The following is a 27,028-nucleotide window of genomic DNA, read 5'->3' as shown; positions in this document are numbered from 1 at the left end:
TGCATAAATTGCAGCAACCTCTCAGTGCTTCAGATTATTCTTGTATTAGTTGCACTGTTTAAAAGCTGCACTTTGAATATAAATTACAAAGACCTTCTGAGAAACAAAACAAGGAGATGGTATAGTTTCATGTACTGCTTTTAGTTTTGTCTTCTTTCTGGGTTAAGAGTAAGGGAAAACATTCAGAAACATTGTTTTTAAAATACTGACACTGAGGAATACAAATGTCAAAACTGACTAATGCCATTGGCTCTTGACAGCTCATGCTGCTATACTATAGTGAACATGTGAAATCATAAAATGATATATGTAATGAATTATTTCATTTTTCAGCTTGATTTTCTATTCTAGCTCCCATTTTTTCTAAATCTTGTAACTCATTTGTTCTGCCTTCTGCACCAAGGTTCACCTAAGATCCTCATACAATGTACAAATCCCAGAAATATAACCAGGAAGAGATTAGAGAAAAAGATTGATAATATTATCATTTCTTTCCCAGCTTCACAGCTGTATTGTCTACCATTTCATCTAGAAAATTTCTACAACAAACTGCATCCACCTGAAAGGGAGTTTGTAGTGAGGTGGAGGTCAGTCTCTTCTCCCACGTAACTAGCAATAGGACTAGAGGGAATGGCCTCAAGTTGTGCAAGGGGAGATTCATTTGGATGTTAGGAAATACTCTCTTCTCCAAGAGAGTGGCTAGGTGCTGGAATGGGCTGGAATGGAGGTGGTGGAGTCACCATCCCTGGAGGTACTCAAAAAATATATAGATGTACTGAGGGACATGGTTTATTGGGCAATATTGGTGATAAGTGGATGGTTGGACTGGGTGGTCTCAGAGGTCTTTTCCAATCTTGGTGACTACAATTCTATGATTCTAAATTAGAACTTGTATATGCAGTACGCATAATTTAGGCATATGCAAAAACAAATGTATAAAACATGTTTATAAAAAAAACTAGAGAAAAATAGAGATAGTATGTTAACAGCTTACTGAATCAATGTTAACTTCAATTGCATACCTGAATATAATGCCGGAGAACATAAACAATTTCCTCCTTTTGAGCCTTCTCGGATAAAATTTTATGGAACTTAACAAAGTCTCTTGTACCCATTTCTGCATAAAGAACAACAATTGGGCCATCCTCTTTGAGAGTTGGGTACTTATGATCTCCTTTAAAAAGATACGGCCTGGGTCTGATTTGAGAAACAAATAATCGTGTTATTATGAATTCAGAAGTGAAATAAAAACAGTGGCAGTTTTTCTGCTTCAAAATTGAAAAACGATTATATGATAAGCTTATACTCTTATAGACTAGAAGTGAATGAGCTACATAAAACCATTTCAAAATAATCACAGTTCCTCACAAAAGAACTTAAAACACCGCTTTTCAAATTAAAGTCTCAAAAACTGAAAAATCAGCATCAACTATAAGTACTTTAATGTATTTTATCAAATTGCAACAGAGAGAGCAAAATAAAAAGCACAGCATCGGCATCTGGGGCAATAATTGCTTACAGCAAGAACACTGTCATTGAAATGACATTAGATATTAGAGATACGCAGAGCAATCAGTGAGTATCAAAACAGCAGAAGGAAACTCAGCAAAGTTTGAGAAAGCTGCTAACACACATGGAAACTAAGTGAGGTTATCACTTACACCATCAAGCTTTTTTAATTTAGTAATTTTGCTAATTTTGATTGCCCACCTACCCTCCTCATTCAATGCCATGACTGTAGAAAAGTTATGCTTTTGTACCTGCAATAAATTAAATATTTTCTTAGATGACTGCAAATATCTTTTGAATAAATAGTGGGAAAGTAACAGGTAATACAATTAAGTAATATTCACAAGGTGCTAATTATCGATAAGCACAGTTTTTTTGCAAAGTTGCTTTTGTACAGTCACAATGGAAAGATCAATAAACTCTCTTGAAACCTCCCCAAGGCAAGCCAAGAAATTCTAACCCAACTTATTCTGCACAAATGTGTGTACTGCAGCTACACACTCATTCAAAAATCATACTCGTAAGGTCTGAGAAGAACTCCACACGCCACAGTTTCTGTGCTGCAAAGCTTAGGAACATCTTCCTTATAAAATTACAGGATAATTTACATTGGAAGGGATCTTTGGAGGTCATCTGCTTCAATCCCTCACTCAAAGTGGAGTCAATTTGTACCAAGCTGCTCAGGGTCTTGACATCCTATGTAAGCTTGGTAGTTGTGCAGTAAGAGATAACACTTGCAAGGTAGAGACCAAAGAAGGAGCCTGGCTTGAGAATAAACTTGGGAGCATGCAGCCATATGTTGCAGAAGTGTCAGGTAGGCTTTCCCCTGCTCATCACAGGACAGGAAATACAAAGTAGGTGTCATCAGGAAATCTGAAACAATTCTTGAATGAACAGAGTAAACTCTGTTCAAGAACAGATCCAGATTTGTCCCAATGAAAGCATACATAGCGATGTGACTTCTGAAACTTCCTTCCCACACAGAGAGATTACAACTGCCATAGTCATTCACAGGGTGCCAAAAACCTAAATTAAGGGAGCTTCTCTTTCCTTCACCAATTACCTAGGCAGAGGAGATGAACGATTCCTAGTCTCAAAAACTACCAACAGATGTCTCAGCAGTCCTGAGCACCGACAGTCTCAAAGAATGCATTTCCTATCACAGTGACCAAGCTTCACTAAAACCTTAGGTGCCGAGTGAAATAACACAGCACAAGGCTACCATAACGACGTGCAATTTTGGAACTAAAGCATTCAGTAAATCCAAGATAAGCCACCATTCTGTTTCTCTTTGAAACTGAATAGCAATGAAGAATTGATTATTTTACTGCTATTATAAGCTAATTAATCTCTTGCCAAAGAGACTCTCATATGAATGCTGCCTGAAAGGTAAGGAAGAGCAGATCTGCAGACAAAAATGATAAAATAATATGTGGATGTGGGTTCTGGAACCCATGAACCAGCTACTAGGGTACTACAGGCAACTACATGCTTGTACAGATAGCTGCCAAAACAGCATGCATGACTCTCATTAGATATTTCTGTTCTTGGCTGAAAATGCCCCAGAAATCATAGCGTTGTTTTCAAGATATGCAATTCTAATCATGGAACCACAGAATCATAGCACTGGGGCCCCCAGTACAGGAAGGACATGGAGTTCTTAGAGAGGGTCCAGAGGAGAGCCACTAAAATGATCACAGGGCTGGAGCACCTCTCCTATGAGGAAAGGTTGAGGGAACTGGGATTGTTTAGCTTGGAGAAGAGGAGGCTCCAGGGAGACTTCATTGCAGCCTCTCAGTACTTGAAGGGAGCTTGAAAAGATTTTTATACAAACAGGAAGGGGAACGGCTGCTTACAAGGGTGGATAGTGACAGGACAAGGGGGAATGGTCTTAAACTGAGACAGGGGAGGTTTAGGTTAGATATTAGGAGGAAGTTTTTCACACAGAGGGTGGTGACGCACTGGAACAGGTTGCCCAAGGAGGTTGTGGATGCCCCATCCCTGGAGGCATTCAAGGCCAGGCTGGATGTGGCTCTGGGCAACCTGGTCTGGTGGTTGGTGACTCTGCACATAGCAGGGGGGTTGAAACTCGATGATCACTGTGGTCCTTTTCAATCCAGGCCGTTCTATGATTCTATGATTTCTTCATGTTCCCATTCCATACAGCGAACTTAAAAATAAAACTGAAAACCTAGCTTAATCCTGGCTTAAGTGAAAGAGTCATGACAGACAAAAGACAGAAAACAACAAAAAGCACGAAGGAAAACAGTTCGAAATAAAGAAGAGAGGAGCACACATCAATAAAACCAAAAGACCACTTGTCCTAAAAGCCACAGAAAAAAAGAACAACTGAGTTAGAGGAACCAACAGCGAGACAGTACACCATCCCGTATGTCATTATGTACACCACACAGAAAAGGCAGAGGAGGAGCACAGCCCTTTCTATATCACTTAGGCTCTAAGTCTCCAGCACAAGTGACTGAGCATATGCTATCCAGGGCATAACTGGGAATAATAGTGGAAACAAGTACTTGGAGAGTAACATTTTTTATTAAAAGTTTAGCTCTGGGAACTCTAAATATTTGAGTGATTCAGCTATTTTGGGGCTAGGTAAATGGAGAGGAAGTTCAATAAGATTTTGAGTTCCCTGCAGCTATAAGGGTTGCAACGTGACCTGTACACACACGAAATAAAACAACAATCAAAACCAGAAAAACAACTGAAAAAACTTCTATTTTCCTGTGAGTTTTTAAAGTTAATTTAATGATTCCTACTAGTCTCTTTCAACTTTGAACACTTTATAATTCTATTGCTTAGTATCCTAACTTTCTAGAATCTTGCAAATTTGGGAATAGCATCCCCAGAAAGAAGAATTTGAAGAATCCACTTTAAAGAAGCAGTAAACTGGGTTATAAAAACAGTATATTCAGACATCGTGGTGATTTTTTTTTTTTTTCACAGTTTACATGTGGTCAAAATCAAACTCCAAGAATTATGGCTCACTACATCATCTTTCAGGTTCAAATCTCCATGAAATAGCTGAGAGTATGGACTGAGAGTACGATGACATGAAGTAGCTGAAAGTCATCATATGATGACTTTGACCACTGCAGAAAGAAAAAAGAAAACCACACCTACATCTTGAAAAAATACAATTTATTTTTGTTTTGATACAGGTCAAACATTTTGCTTTCATATTTATTTATTTATTTGGGTAGGTTCTGCATTATTTCATGGCCAAAACTCATTTTGGACTGATGCCAGTTTCTACAGGACAAAACCTGCAGAGTTTTGATAGGTGCAAAGTCTAGCATAAGGTAAGAAAAGTTATGCCAGCTTACTTAGATTCCTCTTTCACTCCTACAGTTCAGAAACCCTCAAATACATTGACACTGACTACATAAAAATGTCCACTGGCAGAAGTACTGACTCTGAAGCGGTACGTTTGCATACTGTAGAGTAAACTTGACTATCTCATACCAACAAAAAGGGAAAAAAAAAACCAAAAAACAAAATATTCCAGTGGTGAGAGGAGCAAAGCTCTGCGATTTTATTTTAAAAGTCTGTTTTGACTCATCATTAATGAATTTCCACAACACTGAGTGTTTAGAATATTCCAGAACCAAAAGTAACTCTTTTGGAATAACGCGTATTTTAAATATGATGTAAGCACTGATTTATAAGGTTGTTAACATCAAGTATATAGAATGTAAAATTCCATAATATTACAAGTATATGTGCTATAATGCATTTTGGTTTTTTAGCAATGTATTTTTTTCTCTTAAAAAAAAAGAGATCATTACATTTACCTCTTATTAGCCTTCTTCAGAAGCTTTTTGATTTCATTAGGCTTACAGGTGTGCTTCTCATGGATAACCACAAATGCGCCGCAGCCTTCTGGTGGAGGTTCATCAGCTGCAATCTAATATTTCAACAATTATACTTAACCAGAATACTTTGATTGCACTTCAACTTAAACTCACATCCCTCTGATTAAAATAACAGCTGTCATTGAGTTGTGTTTCTAATTAAGCCCATTCAAAGTTGTGTACATGTGAAAACAGTAATGGAAAATATTAAAAGATGGTGATCAAACTTTGTGAGATGCAGTCTATTAAATGTGGTCATATTCCAGAAAATGCAAGTATATTTATGTTCTGTAATGATGGGGCTCAGATATGTCCTCCATGGGGTGATATCACAGACTGTACTCAAAGGTATTTTTAATTTTAGTTATTGTCAGTATTTGACTACTCTCTCTTTCAAATTCTGAAATGTTAAAATAATGGAAGAGATGAGAAGTCCACTAAATAAGAGATCTAAATGCCTTGAATTTGTAGGAAACTTCCCACTTTGGGAAATGTCTGAATTCCCGCTACAGTATTTAAAGCAATGTAAAAACAAAGAAACAAAGAAACAAATGAAATCACTTGAGTTTTAAGAAAGAACTATTCAAAAAAATTTACCCTGGAAATAAAGCTATCCATACAATTAAGCACAAATATTTATCCTGCACAATAAAACTAGCTTATAAAACATAACATTGTGCCTTTTATAATACAGATCAGATTTGATTGCAAAAAACACCAGCATGCATATTACTGAATTGCAATAATAAACATTATTTACTCTGAAGCCAAAATACCACATAAATCATTCACCAACTGCATTGGAGAATATATTCCTTGAATATACCTGTTGAAACATCTGAACAGTTGGAGAATATGCCCGTATGGAAAGTGCAAACTTCAACAGATTGATTTGGAAATTGGATAAAAATTGTCCTGCTTTCTTCAAGATTAAATTGTAATATGAATACTCTGTATCTGTTGAAGAAAAAAAAAGGAGAAATTTTTAGTATTTAGTCTCCAATTGCGTGATGTACCTATCTGTGCAAATATTACTTTAGCATTTCTAGGCACTTCAAGTCTTCAGTGTTGTCCACTGACAACTGTTGCCTTTACTACCAATTCTAAAGACCTAATGTAACACAAATAAACCAGAAGTGAGCAGAATAGCACTAGTTAACATCTAAAGCATTTTCAGCAATATAAGAAATCCACTCAAGACAGTAATACCTCTCTGCATACTTATATGGAAAGCACTGGATAGAGCTTATTCACTTCTTTCTATTTTTCAAGCTTCTACTTTTAATGCAAAATGTGAAGGTTCTTTACATTTAATCAGCATTATTTTCAAATTATTTTCTCACATTTACTCTTGGAACATTCAAACCATGCAGCTTATATTAATAAAGCTCTTCTGAAGATAGTATTCTTCAGTCTACTCTCACATCATATTTCTTCCCTAGAAATACATGATAAACAAGGTTATAAAAAGTGATGTGACTTCCCATCCCAGCAATCCTCAAACAATCTTGCCTTCTCAAAGCCAAAATTAGGACTCCAAGTAAAAAAGGAAGGTGAATGTTGTCTGGGAACAACAGAAGTTATAATAAGGAACTGTGGCTGGAAATCAGTAATTTCCACTTCTTCTTGAAGTGGAATATTTATAGAATCACAGAAGGATCTGGGTTGGAAAGATCATCCAGTTCCAACCTCCTGCCTGTGGGCAAGGACACCTCCCACTAGGTCAGGCTGTCCAGCACCCCATGCAACCTAGCCTTGAATGTCTCCAGGGATGAGGCAGCCACAGCTTCTCTGGGCAGCCTGTGCCAGCACATCAACACTCTCATACACCTACCCTCTTTCAGTTTAAAGCCATTACCCCTTGTCCTATCATTACATTCCCTGACAAAGAGTCCCTCTCCAGCCTGAATTAGCCCAGCCCTCAGACTGTCTCCGTAGGAGAGGTGCTCCAGCCCCCTGATCATCCTTGTGGTCCTCCTATGGACGCACTCCAACAGCTCTATATTCTTCTTATGTTGGGAACTCCAGTGCTAAATGCAGAACTCAAGGTGGGGCCACATAAGGGCAGAGCAAAGGGGGACTATCACCTCCCTCACCCTGCTATCCACTCCTCTTCTGATACAGCCCAGAGTAGGGTTGGCTTTCTGGGATACACATGAATAGTCTCATGCTATATTCAGTCTGAATATCATCTCTCACAACCTTACATGTCCCATTTTACCTGACTCAGATGCAGTAGATCTCAGAAATACTTGTATTAAATGATGGCTGCAGCTATCAAAATGGTACTACTTTGCCATGGACAAAGCCACATACCATAACTGGCAGGTCACAGTTTTGAAACTATCTGTTAACTGCATCCAACTCTAGATATGAATAAACTTCTGAGCTTAGCAAGTTCTCATGAAAAGGATCTCCAGAGATGGATTTTAAAAAAAAGAAAAAAATCAATAAAATCCCATAACCTGAGAGATTAAGGAAAAAAACCCACAACAAAACTTGGAGAAGAAATGTGGCAACACTTGATCACTCATCAGAGGGCTGGAGCACCTCTCCTATGAAGAAAGGTTGAGGAAACTGGGATTGTTTAGCTTGGAGAAGAGAAGGCTCTGGGGAGACCTCACTGCGGCCTTCCAGTACTTGAAAGGAGAGTACAAACAGGAAGGGAAATGGCTGCTTACAAGGGTGGATAGTGATAGGACAAGGGGGAATGGTCTTAAACTGAGACAGGGGAGGTTTAGGTTAGATATTAGGAGGAAGTTTTTCACACAGAGGGTGGTGACGCACTGGAACAGGTTGCCCAAGGAGGTTGTGGATGCCCCATCCCTGGATGCTTTCAAGGCCAGGCTGGATGTGGCTCTGGGAAGCCTGGTCTGGTGGTTGACAACCTTGCACATAGCAGGGGAATTGAAACTCGATGATCACTGTGGTCCTTTTCAACCCAGGACATTCTATGATTCTATGCTTCTATGATTCTGATACCAAAATATCAGAGAATATCATTTTACTCTGTAGACAGCTGAGTCTTTCACTGTTCCTGTTTTGTTCTTAGAGCTCCTAGGACCTCTTTTCTGCCTTCTCCTTCTTCTTAAAATTCACAATTTAGAAAGGCTCCATTTGTTATTATTTACAATTGAAAAAAAGTCAGGATTTCTAAGGAGTTGCCTTCCCATAAACTGTGTACCATCATTTCCATCAAACTTTGTATTAATAGGACTATTTCTACTTATACTAACCCTGCTGGCTTCATTCAGGCTACAGCTGTACCTCTTTAAATTTCAGCATGTTAAATCAATCCACACCAACAGCTATATGAACATGCAAAAACACTTTTTTCTAAGATTATTATATGCTTCAAACTATTTTCATATAGTATTTGCTCCTTGAAACTTGACAACTGCTTGCCCTTCAGGCACACTGTTAACAACATACTCTATGCTGAAAAGTGGAAGCTATAATAAATTTCTAGGATGTTAGAAGGAATCAAGGAGAAACAGATGTTTTGGTCGTAAAGCGTTGCATGATAGCATAGAGCCATTAAATTCATTAACAAAGTTGATTAAAAAATAAATGAGATGACAATGATAGGGATACAGCTCCAGATCTGAAACATCCAAATGTAAATGCACAAGCCTGCATACGTACAATCTGTAAACTGCCATTCTAGCCCATATAGTCTAGCAGTCAACAAAACATGTAAAGCTATTTAACTCATCCTAGAGGTGCCTAAATATGTCAGCTGAATAGCTCTCTAAACTCCTGTAGCCAAACTGACTACAAGAAGAACTGAAGCAGAAAGCTAAGAATTAAGCCCATATTTAACATTTACATTTTCTGTCCACAATCTACAGTTGTATCTCATATTACAGGTAGATTAAATATAACGTAACAAAAGGGAGAAGACCAGGATGGTCACAAAAGGGAAGCAAAGGTCTTTATCAGAGCTCCTTATGACTCCATGCCAAATAAGAACATGCACCCCAAAATTAATCTGAAAATATGCCGGTGCCTCACAGAAGAATTGGAAGTACTGAGGCACAGGAGGCAGGGTGAGCAAACATAAGGGACGTAATAAAGTCAGAAGACCAACGGGTGATGGGCTTATTGGTTTGAAGTATGAGAGTATGGGGATTGTTCCAAATGCATATAGATGTGTATTTGTATCTAGAGACCCGTCAGGAAATTAGAGCGCCCAGGTAACAGCAGTTGAAGCAATCACCGGCCAGTTGAACCCCCATAAATTCAAGCCAGATGCCAGTACAAACAGAATAGTTTATTTTACTGCATGATTATTACAGAAAAGCACCATGCCTGTGAGACTGTATTGTTTCCTCTGGGTGGTTGGTATGAGCATAAAAACACTTATCTGTTTTAGTTCTGAATAATGTTGATCTAATAAAGTCTGTACTGATAAACTTTCTATATCTGCAAAAGATAATTTGCATTACTGCTGTTTATATGGAATATATTGTTCTATTCTTCTGGAGAAAAGAGGTTCCTTATTAGCTTAGATGGGGCTTTTTGTTTTGTCTGTTTTGTTACTGTAGTTGGCTTTGGGTGTTTTTCAGTATTTGTGAGGTACTTGATAACACATAAACTAAATCACTTAGGAAGACAATAAACACTTCAGTTATTGTTTGTCAGCAGGTAACTGACTACTTACCTTCACTCCATGTTCCTAAATTAACTTTTTGAGATATAAAATCAGCAGCAAGTTTAAACTGCAATTTTATTATTTTGTAACAGTGCTTCTCTTTACTATTAATTTTTTAAATCTTTGAGTTCTTTATAACTTACATACAGCCCAAAATAGCAGCAAATTCGCTTCAAAACTTTCCATGAGCCCAGAGCCAAATGTTTCATATTAAGTAAATATACAGAATGTTGTCCATATTACATGAAGATCTCACTCTAATTTAAGAGAGCGTATCTCATAATTACCCTTTCAGATATTTTTCACAGCATATATGCTCATTTATGTCCAAGTTGATTTGAGTCATTATTGAAGAAAGTGTTATAACAATCACACTACCCCTACAAAACGTTATACCAAATTCCACATAGTTGTTCCTACCAAATTTGTTAAATTTCTACATACATAATAGCTGAGCAAACCATAGGCCAAATTTGCTATGGCTAAATATTTTAAATGAACAAGTTAACAGTCAATGTTGATTATTCTGAATTCAAAATAACACATTTCAAGGACTGACAAAACAACAGACTTGAAATCATCTGAGGAACGACTTGAAAAAAAAAAAAGGCACTATACTTGATATTTCTAATTGTCCCATATCTCCTCCAATACTCCATTCTTCTCTGAAATACTCAACAGTACACTGGGATATATATAAATCTACCATTCAAATCTGCTATAAACCCAGTTTTTCAGCTTTAAATTTAGAATGTCTTAACCTCCTAAGATTTCTTTTCCTGTTCAAAACCAACCTACTGTTATCCATCTCATCTACTGCTCATATCATAAAGATCCTGACTTAAAAACTCACTCACCTCAACCAATCTTTTCTACCTCCAAAGATGGTGACTGTACAACCTTCCTGGACAGTCTGTTCAAGTGTTCACTCACACCCATGGCAAAATCATTTCTCCCAGTCTCTAACCAGAACTTCCATGTTTCAACTTCTGCTCATTGACTCCTTTCATTTTACTGCAGATCTTCATGAAGGGTCTGGCTCCATCTTCTGTATATCATGCTAACAGGCAGTTGAGGATATAAGATCTGCCCTTACCCTTCTCCCCTTCAGTCTGAATACAAACCAGTTCACAGCCTGTCCTCATGAGTCTGCTCCAGTTCCCCACGCACTGTGATGATCTTATCCTATACTTGCTTCAGTATGCCAATGTCTTTCTCGTAATGGGGAGTGCCAAACTGGCCTAGTACTACAGAAGCAGTCTTGCAAGTGCCACAGTGAAATAATCACTTTTCTCAACTTGCTTGCTACACTCAAGCAACCCAGTACATAACCGGCCTTCATGGGTGTAGTGGTGCAATGAAACTCACTGTTGGCAAGAATACCCAGCTCTGTTTCTCAAGAACTTTCCACTCAGCCAGTGCCACTCTTACCCTGTTCCTGAACTTATTCCAGCCCACGTGCACGAATCCTTAAAGTGTCTTTAATGCTGAACTTTCAGATCTTTCTCCTGGCCCATCTCTCCAGCCTGCCAGCTTCTCGATTCATCCCAGTTCTGTACCACCCACAGCCCTGTGGCAGATGTAATGCAAGACACTACCCAGAGTTTTGATAAACACGTTAAACAGTTAGCCACAGTACATAACATAAGAAATGCCACTGGTAGTCAGACACAAATCAGACTGAGCTTTGTTCCATTTTCCATATCCTTACACTTACACAGAACAGCTCTACGCAACCACTCAGGCTTACTGTTATCAGTTATTCTCTGGTTTTGTTTATATCCCTGACCTCAGACTATCCTCAAGTTTTCATTAGCTCACGTAACTCTTTTTTTGTTGTCCTTCCAGTTTACATCCCACACCTATAATCACAATTCTTTCTACATCATCTGCTTCTACTAGCTCCTTTCTGAAAAAATGAAAGGTAATGGGATAAGGACAGTGAGAAAACAGAGCAGAACATCACATTCCACCCAAAACAAAAATGCTCCATGCAATCATAAGCAAGCAAATGATGTTTACCATATTGGTCTCTGTTCTCTTTCCAGCAATTTCCCAAGTCTATCACTTCTTTGGGCACTGCTAAGCACTCTATCAATGCTCTCACAGACTTACCCACAGGGACACAACAAGCTTTTTGACTTGCATTCAGTCATACTTGCAGACATGTGTTGCTCCTCGAATTCTATTTCCCTCCAATATATTCTATTCTGAGCATGATAGGGATTCAATTCCATCATCTCGCTTATGTTGCTGGCATGATTTTCCTACTTTTCAGCTTCTGATTACCTGCATTAACATTCAAGTTATTTAAAGCTTCTTCTAGTGGTATGTCCTCATGCTCATGCCTAACAAACACTACTATTCTGAAATAAAGAGCAAATGAAACAAACATAACTTGTTCAGAAGCTTTTTCACCTTGCTCAGAAGCTTTTTCACCTTGTTCATCTATTAAACTTCCAAATAGGTTTAATACTGACTAACCTGTTGAAACATTTTTCATTATTAGTTCTTGTACTTTCTACTAAACTGTTCCCTAAGATATTTTCTGAGATGGCTCACTTACCTTTATGATTAATTCAGTTGATTTTATCTCAAAACTTCTAGCAACTTAATATTCTGTCATCACAGAAGGTATTTTATTATGTTTTGCCACCAATATCATTCTAAAACACTAACATAGCTGTTGATACAGTCTCTATATCACCGAGAAGCATTAAATATGTCTGTGTTTTCTTCCTTTTTTTCCTTTAGCTGTCATTGCCATTTTAGCCATGTGTGGGATTCTCTCCTCTTCAAAAATACTTCTTCCACAACACATTAATTCTGAATATCCTATAAACTCTTGCTGATCATATTAGAGGGTAGGTGTATTTAATGTTAGCATTTCTGTTCCATGCTGTAAAAGCAGTTCAGTCCATCTCGTCTTCCTTGTTTTTAAAATAGCCCTGCAGCAGTAGAGTATTTTCTCTGGGAGAAAATACACTGAAACTTTCTGAAAGAAAACTACTTAACAAGCAATCATGGAAGAGACAGGCTTTACCTGACTGCAACTAGCTAACGTGTTAGCTTGATGCTCAAAAGTTAGAGAAAGGTAATTTATTAAAACTAGCATGCTGTTCAACTTACCTCCTTGCTTATAAATTGTTAATTCTCGTACAGTTTCCAAGAACTGCCAAAACTTCTCATTACCATCTTCTGCAATAAATTCACTGTTCAAAAAATAAAAATGAATTGTCCACAGGTTGACCTTCTTCAAAGACATACCACAGTAAAAATCCTCAGTTGTTTTGAAGTAACAACGAAAACAAAGACCCAGCAAGAATAGAGAACTTAATACCTGGTATATTTTGGTTAAATTTTGAACAAAATACTACCAAACTTCATGGTCAGAGGTGTAAAGTAAAGAGACTACCAATAAACACAATGTATTCTCTCTTTATTTTTTCCATTTGCTTACCAATATACTGTTATATATGAAACCAGTTGAGAATACAAACTTTTATTAAATAGCAGCTACATACACAAGTAAGAACACAGTGTTGGGTTACATTTTGAATTCAATAACAGACTTTTATCCATTACAATGTTTACTTTGATAAGGAAGGGAGGTCCCAACCTCTCAAACACTTTCAAAGACGGGTTCTTCATACTGATTGAAAAAGGCTAAATTTGCTTTATTCCGAATACAGTTTTTACACTTACTGGTAACTTCTAAAGTCTTTCTTAAGGAAACATCAGCTGTTTGTTTTCCTTCCCCCTTACATCTGCCAAAAAGATGGAGTGCATTGTTTTCTAATGTTTACTTTGGAACCTCGCTCCTTCTTTGATTACAGGAGCTTGCAATTCCCCCTTTTGTGGGAGTCCTCCATACAGCATTATGCACATTGGAATTAAATAAGCAAAAGATTCTGTAAAACAAACTGGCTCAGGAGCCACAAACATCTAACACCGGAGAGCATCTGGGCTGCAGCATTTTGAATTTACGATTGCAAATTAACAGTACACTTTTAGAAGGCACGATTTACTACTGCAGCTCCTCATCTCCATTAATGCTTTTCCTTAACTTGGGTGAGAGGAACATCATCACAGTATCATAGAACCACTGAACAGTCGGGTTGGAAGGGACCTCAGAGCCCACCCAGTCCCGACCCACTGCTGTGGGCAGGGCTGCCACTCACAAGCCCAGGGCCCATCCAACCTGGCCTTGATTGCCTCCAGGGAGTAACCTGGAGATACGGGACACGCTCATAACACACCAGGCTGAGTTACTCACCGCATCAACCTTACCAGCAAAGCGTCTGAGTAGGTTAACGACAAAATAATGACAAGAAGTACACTGAGAGCGGGGGAAAGGGTGCTAACGGCACGTTACAACCGAAGAAGGTGAACAGTTTTCCTAACTCGAGCAACAGAGAGAACGGAGACCCTGCCCCCCGACCTCCCCCCCGGCCCCCGGCCTGGGCAGCAAACGCCGCTCCCTTCCCCCGAGGAGGGCGGCGGGGGCTGCACGCACCTCGCCTCCAGCAGCAGTGGGGTCGCCGGCCATTTCGCCGCCAGCCGGGCCGTCACGGCCGGGGAGGAGGCCGGATCCCCGCGGCAGGGACACGGCCGCACCCGCAGGAGGACCAGAAGGGCGAGCAGCAGCCATAACATAGCGCGAACCACACTCGGACAATCACCACCCACGCAGCTCCCGCTGCCCGGAGCTCGGCGTGCGCGCCTCGCCCCGCCCACATAGCCAATGCCGTACTCACATTGGCCGCCCTGTGCGCTCTCTATCGGACTATTGGCCATTCTAGAGGCCAATCACGGACAGACGCCATATAAATATAGTGGAGTTGTACATTCTTGAGCCTTGACACGCGGCCTGTGGGCTTGAGCGCATGCGCGGAGTAGCGGCTCGCTGAGGGGGTGGTGTCGCTGCGCGCGCAATGGAGCGTCGGTGGCGGTTCGTTCCTGAGGCGGAGTCCGCCTCCAGCTGAGTCGTGGGTTGTGTTGGTTTTCTTGAGAGAAAGATAGAAGGAAAAAGTTTGCTACTGTAAGGGTAGCACCATTTTGGACCAAATTGCCCAGAGAGATGGTGGAAGCCCTGTTTCTGGAGCCATTCAGGGTCAGGCTGGACCGGGCTTTGGACATCCTGCTGTAGGTGTCCCTATGCATTGCAGATGGGTTAGGCTGTATGGCCTTTAAGGGTTCTTTCCTACTCAAACCACTCTGTGGTACTGCTGTGTGCTTGATGGATCCATCTACCTTACTTTCATCTATCAACTACCTTTCTATGTGGAATAGCTGTGTTGCATTTTATTTTATATTGATATTTGAGAGACTGCCACTGCTGCTTATCTTTAAATTCTTATAGTTTGTACTTTCTTTTCATACAGTTTATTGTTTGCCACACAAAAGAACTGAAGTTTTGTTGCTGTTAGTTATGGAAATCCAGCTACCTTTGAGTACTGGAGTGAGATGAAGTGGAGCTCTAAATCAATGGTAAGATAATTAGCCTCGGCTGAATTACAGAAAAATCATTAATTGAGTTTTTTGTCTTGCAGAAAGATTCTTTCTGCTTGAATGCAGAGGTCTCCATTGGACACAAAATCTCTTTCCCAACACATTTATCTCTCCAATTTAGAGTTATTGTTTTATCAGGTGCCTAAAATTTAGCATCATAGGTAAGTTCATTTACCCTATCTCCTCCAACCTCCTGCTCAGAGCAGGTGCCTGAGGTCTTTGTCCATCTCAAGGATGGCACCTACACCTCTTTGGGCATCTTGACCCACAGCTTCATTCTGCTCTTCAGAAATAAGTATGGTTTTGTAACAGAGCAGCTCCTTCCTTATAAAGGAAATACTTGTGTATATCCATCTACATTCTAATATTTATAGTCATCTTCCCTTTGGTACCTTAAGTGCATTCTAGCCAAGAGAGCCAATGTACGCTTTTCAGAAATCGATTTCTTCATATTTATGCAAAGGCAGATTTTAATCTTTTAAGCAGTGTGCAAACCTAGGAGATGGAGAGCAGACTTAATCTTCATTTCTCCAGCAGAGTTTTATGTAATTAAGTATCCCAAATAAGGGACTTAGACATTCCTGTATGAAAATTCCATATGTATGAGGAAAGCCCTCAGTTCTCTTGAACCATTTTTCAGCAGAACGGAAAAACAATTACAGTAGAACTTTAAAATTATTCATCTCACAGCTGTGTAAATAAGAATTGATTATCATAGCTGTTTCAGTGTGAATAGAGGAAGTGATTAATGAGGGTTTCTCAGTAAGATGCAAATGTTTTCTAGTATAAGTCATAGTGAGCTATGTCTACTTAATTGAAACAGTAGCACTAAGTGAGAATAAGTTGAACTTTGTCAGTGTAATCAGTTAGCTGAAAATATAACTTTTTTTTTTACAGATTGAAAATTTTTGAGCTGAAAGGCTCCCTTTCTCCCTCACTTGGAGGTAATACAACTGGCAATCACTAGCCAAATGATACTGCTGTTACCCACTTATTGATTTACAACCTTCTGAGCAGTGACTGCTGGCATCCTTTTACTTGGCTGTGAGTTTGGATGCTGATCTCTTCAGAACCTATCAGTGTCATTCTCTGCATTATGAACAGAGCAGGCCTTTGAGGTATTTCCCTGAAGAGATTAAGTATGAATGTGAAGTACTGAATTGCTTTTTGTTCGTTCCACTGAAAATGCAGACCAACCTGAATTATTAGCGTATGTCTATATGTCGATATTATGCAATAAGCATATGTCTATATAGTGATATTATGCAATAAACAATGCAGAATATATTTTTATAATTTATCTTTTTTTGACTTGCAGAGAAGAGCAAATAAAAAAATGTTGTAAAAGCAACAAGCCTGATTTCAGCAGCTCAGAAGCTGTTCAGTGGTGGCTCTCTGGTGATCATAATCTATGCTTCTTTGCTGTAAGTCTACATATGCTACTGTAGTAAATGTTTTGTTTTTACTAACAGTTTGAAAGAGAACAAAACAATATTTTGCTTTGTAAAATGAACATAGAAGTTGCAACTTCTTATGACCCACCTTAGGACCATAAAGAAAATACCTCCTGGGTCAGGTGAGATGAATCTGTGGGTAGTCTATGGGAAACTATGAATCTCAGGGTATGTTTGTAGTGCTTAGTGGATGACAGAAAATTTGGGGAAATACAGCTACAGCGTTTTGTGGATACACCAGCTCACGTCTGCAAGCAATGATGCTGTTCTGTTTTGCCAACTGGACAATGTGTTTGCACTGATTTCTGAACCATGCTGACTCACCTGGGCAACTGACTGTGCCAACGAATAAAAACAGAGCTTATCTTTCGCACAGCACAGCTTTTCTGAATCTGACAATGCCAGATCTTTGCTTACTGAATCAAGCTCATCGTGTAATGTGAACTGGGACTTCTGATGTTATTAACTAGGGTGCTCTCACAACTATTCTCTTACTTACAAAATCCTGTGGCATTCTTGCTTGTTGAGAACAAGCATTTTTCCCATTTTCCCTAACTGTGAGTTTGTATGTGCTTAGTGAAAGGAACGTATGATATTGTATGTAGAATGTCATGGGGTTTTAGTGGAAACCTTCATGAACGGTTGCAGATATGTTTGTAATCCCTCGGATATGTCATTTTACTTCTGTTTTTGTTATTCAGAAACAAATACAATTTGTATTTGTTTACATAATGTTTGTCCAATCTTTGTCAATAAATTTGGCAGGGATACAGGTCTGCGTACTTCAACTAATTTCTAAAAAGGGTATCAATGGACAACCTACAGGCAATCTTATTGCAGCATGCAACTTACTGTGTGAATTGACCTGGGACAAACCTGCAAAGGACCTTAATATTTACTCTAGACAGTGAAAAGCATTCTATAAAATTTCTGAAGGCTTCAGTAAAGTAGCAGACGTGGCAGGTGAATCTTAGAAGACTGGCATGCATGTATTGTTTTAGAGTTTCCAAATGTGTTTAAAACATTTAAAGTGAAACTGAGCAAGAGTGAGTGTACTCACTTTGGTCACATTATGTGATCCAAGGAGAAGTTCTGACATCTTTTACCTATGAATGACCTAACTATGAATGACATAAGATAATCAAGATCTGAAAGGAGGTTGTGTTTTAGTATTGGGTTTTTTGTTTGGCTTTTTTTTTTGAGATTCAGGCCAAGGATAGCATTAAAGTGTCAGTGTTTGACTTAGAATCATGAAATCATTTGAGTTGGAAGGGACCCTTAAAGGTCATCTAGTCCAACTCCCTTGCAATGAACAGGGACACCTACAGCTAGATCAGATTGCTCAGAGCCTGGTCCAGCCTAACCTTGAATGGCTTCAAGGAGAGAGCATCCACCACAGCTTTGGGCAACTTGTTCCAGTCTCTCACCACCCTAACTGTAAAAAGCTTCCTTATATCCAGTCTAAATCTCCTCTTTTTTAGTTTGAAACCATTTCTCCTTGACCCTCAACCTGCTGACCTTGCTTCTTTGGATGCAGCCCAGGATATGGATACTTGTTATGAGGATTTTTAATTTATTTAAATAAATTTGCTTCCTATTGAAAAATACTCTGAAAATGCAATGCTTTCTCTCATGTTCACCATCTCCAACCTAGCAATTCTTAAATGGTGTTCTTTGGTCTGAAAAAAGGTAAGCAAGTGATGCGCCAGTAACACAAAAATTAGCTTAAAATGCACTGATTCAGCTAGTGATTTAAATGATAGCCACACACTCATGTCTCAAACGTAGCTTACCACAGACATATGCATGGGAGATTATGACTTCAGTAGGTAGAAGATGTTTATGTAAAAAGTACTAAGATGAGGTTTTGTTTTACATCATTATTTGATATGTACAAGAAAAATGACTCTGAATAATTCTGAATGCATAGAAAAAAAAACAGCAGCAGCAAAAAAGGCTTTAGTGTGATACTGTGGGTGCATTTACTGAAACAAATATAGTATTTCCTGAAAAGGAGTTACATTTGTATTACCTATGAATCAAAAGGTGCTGCTACGTGTGAGGTGGAAGAACTAAAGATTGTATACCTTTCCAATGAAGTATAGCAGTGATATTTCCTTTTGAGTCAGCTCAGTAACCTGAGCATTAAATCCTTCCTCGAAGAAAGTACATTAAAAAACATAAGCTAAGTTAGAAAACCAGAGTTGTCTTTTAAAAAGTGATAGATACAATATGCTTAGGTAATACAGACTTCATGTTGTATGTGGCATGCTTGGGCACTGGAACATGCTCCCCAGGGCAGTGGTTGTGGCACTGAGCTGCTGGAGTTCATGAAGCATTTGGACAGTGTGGTCAGACATAGCATTTGATTTTGAAAGGCCCTCTGTGGGGCCAGGGTTGGGCTCGGTGATCCTTGTGGATCCCTTCCAGCTTGGGATATTCTATGATTAGCCAGTGAGTCCTCAACCAAATTGCTTTTGCTATGCTACCAGAGAGGTAACCTCTGCAGTAACTCCTTGTTCTCAGCAGTGTGAAGTGGCACAGTGACACCCTGGCTTTCAGGCAGCTCTGTAACTCCTGAATGGGCAACGCGCTGTTTAACCTGAGGTACCTTGGAAGTTGATCCTGCTTTATGCACAAGTAGAACAAGATGACCTCCAGCATGCTGTTCCAACCTACGTTAGTCTGTGACTAATGTAAGTATAATTTAATTAAAGCTTTGTGTAACTAAAGCAAAATAGAGCAAGTCATGCCACTTTATTGTGTGAAGTACAGTGGATTTGTTACCAGTGGAACAAATTCCAATGCTGCTGTTCAGCTTCTGCAACGTTCCTTCTCCTCTGTCTATTATTTTGGTAACAGTAGTGAACTAGTATGTGGGCTTCTGGTCTGTCAAGGCTCATTTCAGCTCACTTCCCAGATCTGAAGAAGAATGCTTCTGGATAAGTCATCTAAACCCATTCCTTTCAATAACTTATACTGAATATATTTAGAGGGAACGTAGAAGTATTACTTTTCAATAATGTAAATTAATATTTTATGTCCTTTTCAATTTATCTGAGTATGTAAAATTTTCAATTTTTATGATTTATACACAAAACTAATTACAATCCATTGTCAAGACAGCTTGAAAAATCAATGTAAAAACTAACAGTTACACATAAATGAAAGAGAAGCAAAAAGTGCAGCCACAAGCTATTACACATATAATGAAAATGGATTTATTGCTTAAGTCTCTTATTACCTTCTATTATTAAACCATTAAGAAGGTCCTTTAAGTTTAATCCAAACTGAAAGAGACACATTCGTGTGCATGTATATATGACATTCCAGTCAAATATGTATTAAATGAACATTTTGAGAATGAAAACTCCCAGAAGAAAAAAATTGATTCCCACATCTCTGATGTTAGTATTATGCATCCATCATTAAATTATAAAAAGCATACTTTCAGTTCATAAAATATGGCAAAATCACTAGTTGTTTTTTGGAACATGGACGTGTATATTCAATCGCAGAATCCCCAAAGTTGGAAAAGACCTCCAAGATCATCCATTCCAACCATCCTCCTACCACCAGTATTTGCCCACTAAGCCATGTCCCTCAGTACAACACCTAAGCATTGCTTGCACACCTGCAGAGTTGGTGACTCCACCACCCCTCCATTCCAGCACGTGACCACTCTAAAATCCAAACAAGCACAGTCCCAGTGAAATAACTGGCCAAGAAACCCAACTGCAAAGCTGTGGCTTATGGCTATGCATGGAGAGATTCAAATATGCAGATTTCTGGAGCTTTGCACCTGCGTATTGAAGTGATTACATGTAATTAGCAATGTGATTATCAAATATGTTTTCACATACCGCATGTAATTAGACTTACAGAAACACACTACATTTAGAATGTTTTAATGTAGATAAACTTTGAGGGCAAAAATGAAGTGTTATTAACGAAATGCAAATTACTTAACCTCTAATGTGCTAGCCCCTGCTTCTCTTGTATCTTCCTCTTGGCAGAAGGATTCCCAGCCGTGCAAGGTTACTGCAGACATGAACCAGAGGTATGGGTTCTGCAGGCTTTTTCACACCTTATCTGTACTCAAGGTGAATGAAAAAGAAGGCAAGAAGGTCAGCGTTGAATGCATGCTGTCTTCATGTAGAACACTTTTCAGTATCATTCACAAAAATAAAATCATGTATATGGGCAGATAGCTAATTTCTAAGATTACAAACAGATATATATGGTAAAAATGTAAGCAATATCTCACTGAAAACTAACAAAAAATTATATTTATCCCTGAATTTGTGATAAAGCTGGGTTCCATACTGGAATTACTCAGCTTTCTTTCTGTTTTCCAATTTACTTGATCGTAACTTCCTAGAGTAACTGAAGTTAAGTCAAACGTGCTGCCTGTACTGGTCATTTACATTTGCTAATCTGGTATTAACACCATCATACTGATAACTATCTCTGACAGTTATTATAAAGAATTTATTATAACAGATATATGTAGACGTCCTGAAAGAATTAATGTTAAATAATAGATATACTGTAGGTCTACTAAGAGAATAGAAAAGAGATGCTAGTACTGCAGTCCCAACAAACCTTTCCAAAGAAGTCTTTCTAAAATTCCTTCCAAAGAAAATGTAAGCTCCCATCTTCCCTAGGTTTTTACTATGAAACTGTGGTTCTCAGAAACTTTCTTAAAAGAATGCAATTCTGAAATCTCTGGATAACTTTAATACTGCTATTTCTTATCAACTGGGGGAAGAGATGATAATTATTTTAAATACATCTCTATTTAAATAAAATGGCATATTTTTATGTTTTAAACATCAATTCAAAATGTTTCAGTGTCTGCTAGTCCTCAGTTATGGTTGCACATAGTCATGGGCTACTACAACTGGTGACTGTTCAATAGATCAAATTCTGATATTTCGTTTACCATTAGGACTCTGCAGCCTTCAATGTGACTATATTGCTGTACACTACTTCTGTCCTCTCCTACCAATATAATTCATATTCTGTTTTTTCCTTTTGCCAGAAAATGATGTACAGTGTTAGTAGTTTGTACATGCATGCATCTCTTTATTGAAACATTTCAGGTACATAGACTCCTGGTTTGTACTAGCTGCTTTGACTAACCTGTATTTTGATCTTCTGTTCTGACAGCCTGAGAATTATTCCCTTGACTTCTTTGCCATTTTAAATCTGAAATAACACTTGAACAGTCTTCATGTCAACTATCCCTCTGAATTTACAGTTTTCATCTTTAACCTGTCTGCGGTGAACAATTTTTCTTCCCTCTAGTATTTTTCCCTAGTCTTTGGTGTGTCTCAGACAGACTCCAAGGCCAACAGATCCTTCCTTATATTAAGAGCTAGAGAAACAATTCAAATATTTACATTTCTTGCCACAATTTGCTATTGTAAGTTTAAGTTCCCAGTTCTTCTGATTACTGTGCTTCCTAGCGTACTTAATCCAAGACCATAAAATGCAGTAAATTAATGCTGGAAGCACATGTCTCAGATCAAGGCTTCATAACAAGTGTGAGTATCTAACTTGCCACTTAGAGGACAAATAACTTTCATAGAATCATAGAATCATGCAATGGCCTGGGTTGAAAAGGACCATAATGATCATCTAGTTTCAACCCCCCTGCTATGTGTGGGGTCGCCAACCACCAAACCAGGCTGCCCAGAGCCACATCCAGCCTGGTCTTGAATGCCTCCAGAGATGGGGCATCCACAGCCTCCTTGGGCAACCTCTTCCAGTACATATTTCCATTCATAGGTTTTATGAAAACACACATGGAATGGCATTAAATCTTCGTGTAATGGAAGAATCACTGATCACATACCTTTAAGTTATTAAAATGAACTAAGAAGATAAATGAAATTACAGGGAAAATGCTTGTTTTATATTTTATGAAGACTTTACAACCCTTTTATGAACATGTTTTTCCGATAGAATGTTGAGAAGTGCTTCAAGAAAAAAAATGAATTCTAAGAGAAATGTGTAAGCATTGTTTACATATTGGAAACTATTCTAAATACATCTTCATGATGACCAGCACTGCTGAAATAATGCCTCCACCAAGTGTGTAGGGCTTGCAGAATTGTATGGTTGAGTGAGAAGATCAATTGGAAAGGAGATACTCAAGAGAAGACAATGAAGCAGTATTCCATCTGTACCAAAGTGGTGCTACTAACTCAGGTGTTTATAGAACTAGAGGTGAATAAGAAAGAGTTTGAAAAAAAAGTCCCAACCAAGAGTTGGAGTCTATCTCAGAAAGGACCAAATCGGACTAAAAACACAGCAGCACATAAGCAATATTTGGTTTGTGAATTCAGACTTCAAAGTATCCAGGTCAGCCTGTTGAAATGAATCCAAGTAAGGTCCAGTAAGAAGTGGCAACCCAGAAAGCGCTAACAGTTCAGAACTTGCTATGATTTTCAGTGAAGTGTTGGAGGTCAGTTATAAAAGAAAGGTTCAGACTTGCAGACAGCTGTGAGAGCCCGATAGAGGTGCTGAACATTGATCCTGATCTACACTTCTCTCCATTTTCCATCTATATCCCACAAAGATCAGATGAAAGAGATGAAAGAGTCTGAGATCAAATAGTACAGAAATCACTTTTTTTTTTTCATCTTGGAAAGGGAGACTTCCTGGAAGACTTTTTGTTGTTGCTATTGGAGCTTTTTTGTTGTTTTTAGTTGATTGGTTGGTCTTTAAAATTACATCCCAAAGGCTAAAAGATGGACAAAAAAGGAAAAAAAAAAAGTTATGTCACGTGGATCAATTCTAATATTACTTCAGATTAATTTCTCAAGAGACACTACAATTCTAAACTTTATACAACGCTAAGATGGGGATTTGGATCAAGATGGACCTCAATTATCCATATACACATAAAAGTCAGTCCTGAAGGAAAAGACAAAGTATGCCCTAAAAAACTTTGCAGACTTCAGTAGTTTGACTTCTAGACACAATCAGAAGTGCTCAAGATAAAGTGATGGTGGGATAAATTCTATTTGGTAGGGGTGGGCAAATTAAGATTACCTGAAAGAAAGCAAAAGTTTTTTTGTGCGGTGATGGGAAGAAGAAAATATTGCTACAATGCATGTCACCAGGTGGCAGTGTTACACAGTCTTGCAGCTCCTATGCTCTGTAAGAAAATTTGGGGTCTTGGAAGGAATACTGATGGGGATATTTGTTAGTTTTTGTTAGGCAGAAGGAATTTCCAGCCTCTCTTTGCCCTGATTTTCCTGGATCAAAATCGATTCTTGGGATGATATTGCAGTCTGGGGACTTGAACATTGGCATGGGCACCACAGTCTTGAAACAAGAATGTATTGTATCCTATTAGGTTGCTCTTTAATGGGAAAAACAAAGACCAAATGCGAATTCAGTAGAGATATCCTTGACATGATTGACGCTGACTGAGTCTGTAGCACTTCGACTTGTACCAGAATCTGGAAAAGTGTAAGTGGATGTGTACAGATAATCAAATAAATGCATTCAACTTTTTCTATGATAAGGGTAGTGAAGCTTTAGGACAGATTGCCCGGAGATGTGGTGGAAGTCCCGTCCCTTGGAGACGTCCAAGGTCAGGCTGGACCGGGCTCTGAGCAACCTGATGTAGCTGTAGGTGTCCCTGTTCACTGCAGGGGATTCGGACTAGATGACCTTTAAGAGTCCCTTCCAACTCAAATGATTCTATGATTCTAAGATTCCATGATATGCCTTTGGTCTCTAACAAGTCAACAAAAGCAGCTCTGTACTCTGGAGTTTGCATCGTAAGTACTGCGGGACTCAAAGGGCTGGAGACTGCCAGGAATGTGCATCAGCAGGTCTAGGTTTTTCTCTGCCTGCAACAGAAGTGGAAGAGCCAGTTGCTGTGTCTGTCCTGATAAATGCTGTCTGTGTGTGGCAGATTTCAGTTGTAGAACGAGCATATACAAACGACCCTATGTTCAGTTTTTTTGGGGATTACAAAAAAAAAGCACCTTGCATTTCATATTCTTTGCCTTCTCCCTTTGCTGCAGGACCAGTGTTTGCTCCTTGTCATTTGATCTTGCACTTACTCAAGTAACTTCCCACTCACCGACTCTCACCTGGCGTATTGTGAAGCTGTGCACATCTTCTTGAACAGCAGCATTAACCAGAAGCTGGTATTTGGCTCATTTGCAGACAGGGGTTACACCTCACATCATTCTTGCTACAATTTTGATTGCAGCTGGACTCTAGCAAGGCTCACCATTGCTTGTCCCTGGTGGCCATCATGTTCTCTAGGCAGTCAACTCCAGTAAGCCCCTTACATTGGCTACAAAGAGATTTTCAATGCTAGCAAACATACTGGAATTCAACTTGAATTTTGTAATGCTTGGCTCATTGTGCAAATGGCAAGAGAGAAAACAGTTTTCCCTTCCTTAAGTTATGAAATACAAATGGTCTGGTGGTGTAGTCTACATTAAATTAAACATTCTCAGAATCTTTCTTGGACACTGAAGCCACATGCCATGCCATGACCTGACTTGCATTGACGCTCTCAGTGATTGGAAATGTCTTCTGGAATGGTTTGACTCCCAGACTACATTCAGGGGTTGCTTGGCAGAGTGCTTGACGCATGCCAAAACATGTTAGACCATTTTATTATTGTTTACTTTGATAGATGAGCATATGGTGATGCCCAGGAATGATCACAAGTGCTTTTTCATTTGCTGATACAGATGCCCACTGTGAATCTTTTGCAAGAGCAAAAGATGACCAAGTCTGCTCGGTAAAAGAGAGGTCCACCTATGTGCAGCAAAGCCTTGGCATCGATCTAAAAGATCTAACTCACAGTTTTCAGAAGTATTCCTTTTTGGGGAAGAAACTTCACAATGGTTGATAATAAACATAAAAAACCAAAAATCCTATGAACAATTTAACTGAGTTAAACTATAAAGAAGTGAATAAAATGCTGACTGTCCCAGTTTTCCTAGGTCAGTATCTTACTTGTGGAACTATCAGCAAGCAGCAGGGTGTAAAGTATGACTTGTAGGTGTGATTTCTTACTTACTGGAACATATGAAACGTTTAAGACTATGAAACAGTAGCTTAGTATAGATACAAAATACATTGTGAACTGATACTATGTCACTCCCAGGACAGTGTATGAAAGAGGCCTTAGTGACTGAAGAACGTATTTTAACTCACATTTTTTACATCACCACCTCTGCTAGACTGAAAACATTGCTTCTGTGATGTCAGTGTTCTGACTAAAGGTCATAAAAGGGGGGGTGTAAGTTTAAGAAAGTTACTGTCTACAGAAAAAGAATGGCAAGCACAAGAATTGAAAATGAACACATCATAATGAATTACAGGACGGCGGACCGGTGACAGAATAAGGCATAGATTACTTTAAAAGGAAGAATAAAGGAAGAATAAAGCATTCAATGTGCCATTGAAATAGAAGGTTCAATAAATGCACGCAATAAAATTTAATCTGACAAAAAATAAGGGAGGTTTATACTATAAACCTTGCTACAAATTAATCCCAAAGAGATGACTGAAGTTAGCACGAGTCTATTAATTTAGCTATTATGGCTCTACAGTTTGCATCCCTGTGACAAGAGAGACACCTGGGACTTGCTACACAGAGAAAAAAATGGTTTATGGGAAATCTCAACTGTCTGCAAGTGTTGAAGCAGCTCAGGTCAAGTGGTGATAAATAATTTAAAGAAACCAACGTGATGGAAGTGTCACTTCAATTTTCCATTGACAGATCGGATAGATTTTAAACTTTTCTGACAGGTAATTGCTGGATGAAATCATACTTTTCTGCCTTTGTTTCGTAATATCATTTGCTTACTCATGCATTCTGTACAAACCTCGGTGTTGGCACAGACACTGTTTCGTATGCCCATTGATTCTGACTAGCCAATGTTACATTGACTTCTCATATAAATGGTAAGCGTGCCAGTCTTTATTTTTAGCAACTCAGAAAGCCTGTTGTGTGTTACCTGTGAAGTGCCAAGCAGGAGAAC

General features: G+C 38.8%; 1 protein-coding gene and 2 long non-coding RNA genes across 8 annotated transcripts in view; 1 reads left to right on the top strand and 2 right to left on the bottom strand.

Moving 5' to 3' along the window:
- The window catches only part of UGGT2 (UDP-glucose glycoprotein glucosyltransferase 2), a 78,396-nt gene extending 63,493 nt beyond the window's left edge, over window positions 1–14,903 (bottom strand). For 2 of the 5 annotated variants that reach the window (NM_001252099.3, XM_015274455.4), the window contains exons 1-5: window positions 14,549–14,708; window positions 13,162–13,244; window positions 6,205–6,335; window positions 5,319–5,431; window positions 1,023–1,197 (exon numbers count right to left, since the gene is read on the bottom strand). In NM_001252099.3, the coding sequence (NP_001239028.2) occupies window positions 1,023–1,197; window positions 5,319–5,431; window positions 6,205–6,335; window positions 13,162–13,244; window positions 14,549–14,688 (642 nt within the window). In that variant the 5' untranslated portion in view covers window positions 14,689–14,708. Of the gene's footprint in view, window positions 1–1,022; window positions 1,198–5,318; window positions 5,432–6,204; window positions 6,336–12,190; window positions 12,322–13,161; window positions 13,245–14,548; window positions 14,709–14,789 lie in introns of those variants that run through there. The other 3 variants (XM_040699569.2, XM_046941326.1, XM_040699570.2) reach the window with 3 other exon arrangements.
- Window positions 14,886–25,142, top strand: LOC121107104. Of its 2 annotated transcripts, XR_005840541.2 has the most exons (5): window positions 14,886–15,177; window positions 15,417–15,522; window positions 16,441–16,661; window positions 16,862–19,693; window positions 21,014–25,142. It is a non-coding gene; the product is annotated as an uncharacterized LOC121107104 (long non-coding RNA). The 2 variants fall into 2 exon arrangements; XR_005840540.2 differs by having other exon boundaries at window positions 16,441–19,693.
- On the bottom strand, window positions 20,921–26,252 carry LOC121107107. Its single transcript, XR_005840546.1, has 3 exons — window positions 26,199–26,252; window positions 25,115–25,323; window positions 20,921–21,089 (listed from the first exon to the last, which is right to left on the bottom strand). It is a non-coding gene; the product is annotated as an uncharacterized LOC121107107 (long non-coding RNA).
- Between the last annotated feature and the right edge of the window lie 776 nt (window positions 26,253–27,028).

This window comes from Gallus gallus, chromosome 1 (genome assembly GCF_016699485.2).
Source record: "Gallus gallus isolate bGalGal1 chromosome 1, bGalGal1.mat.broiler.GRCg7b, whole genome shotgun sequence".
NCBI classification, from domain to species: domain Eukaryota; kingdom Metazoa; phylum Chordata; class Aves; order Galliformes; family Phasianidae; genus Gallus; species Gallus gallus.
Note: the sequence above shows the minus strand (reverse complement) of the source record. Positions and strands in the feature narration are given on the sequence as shown.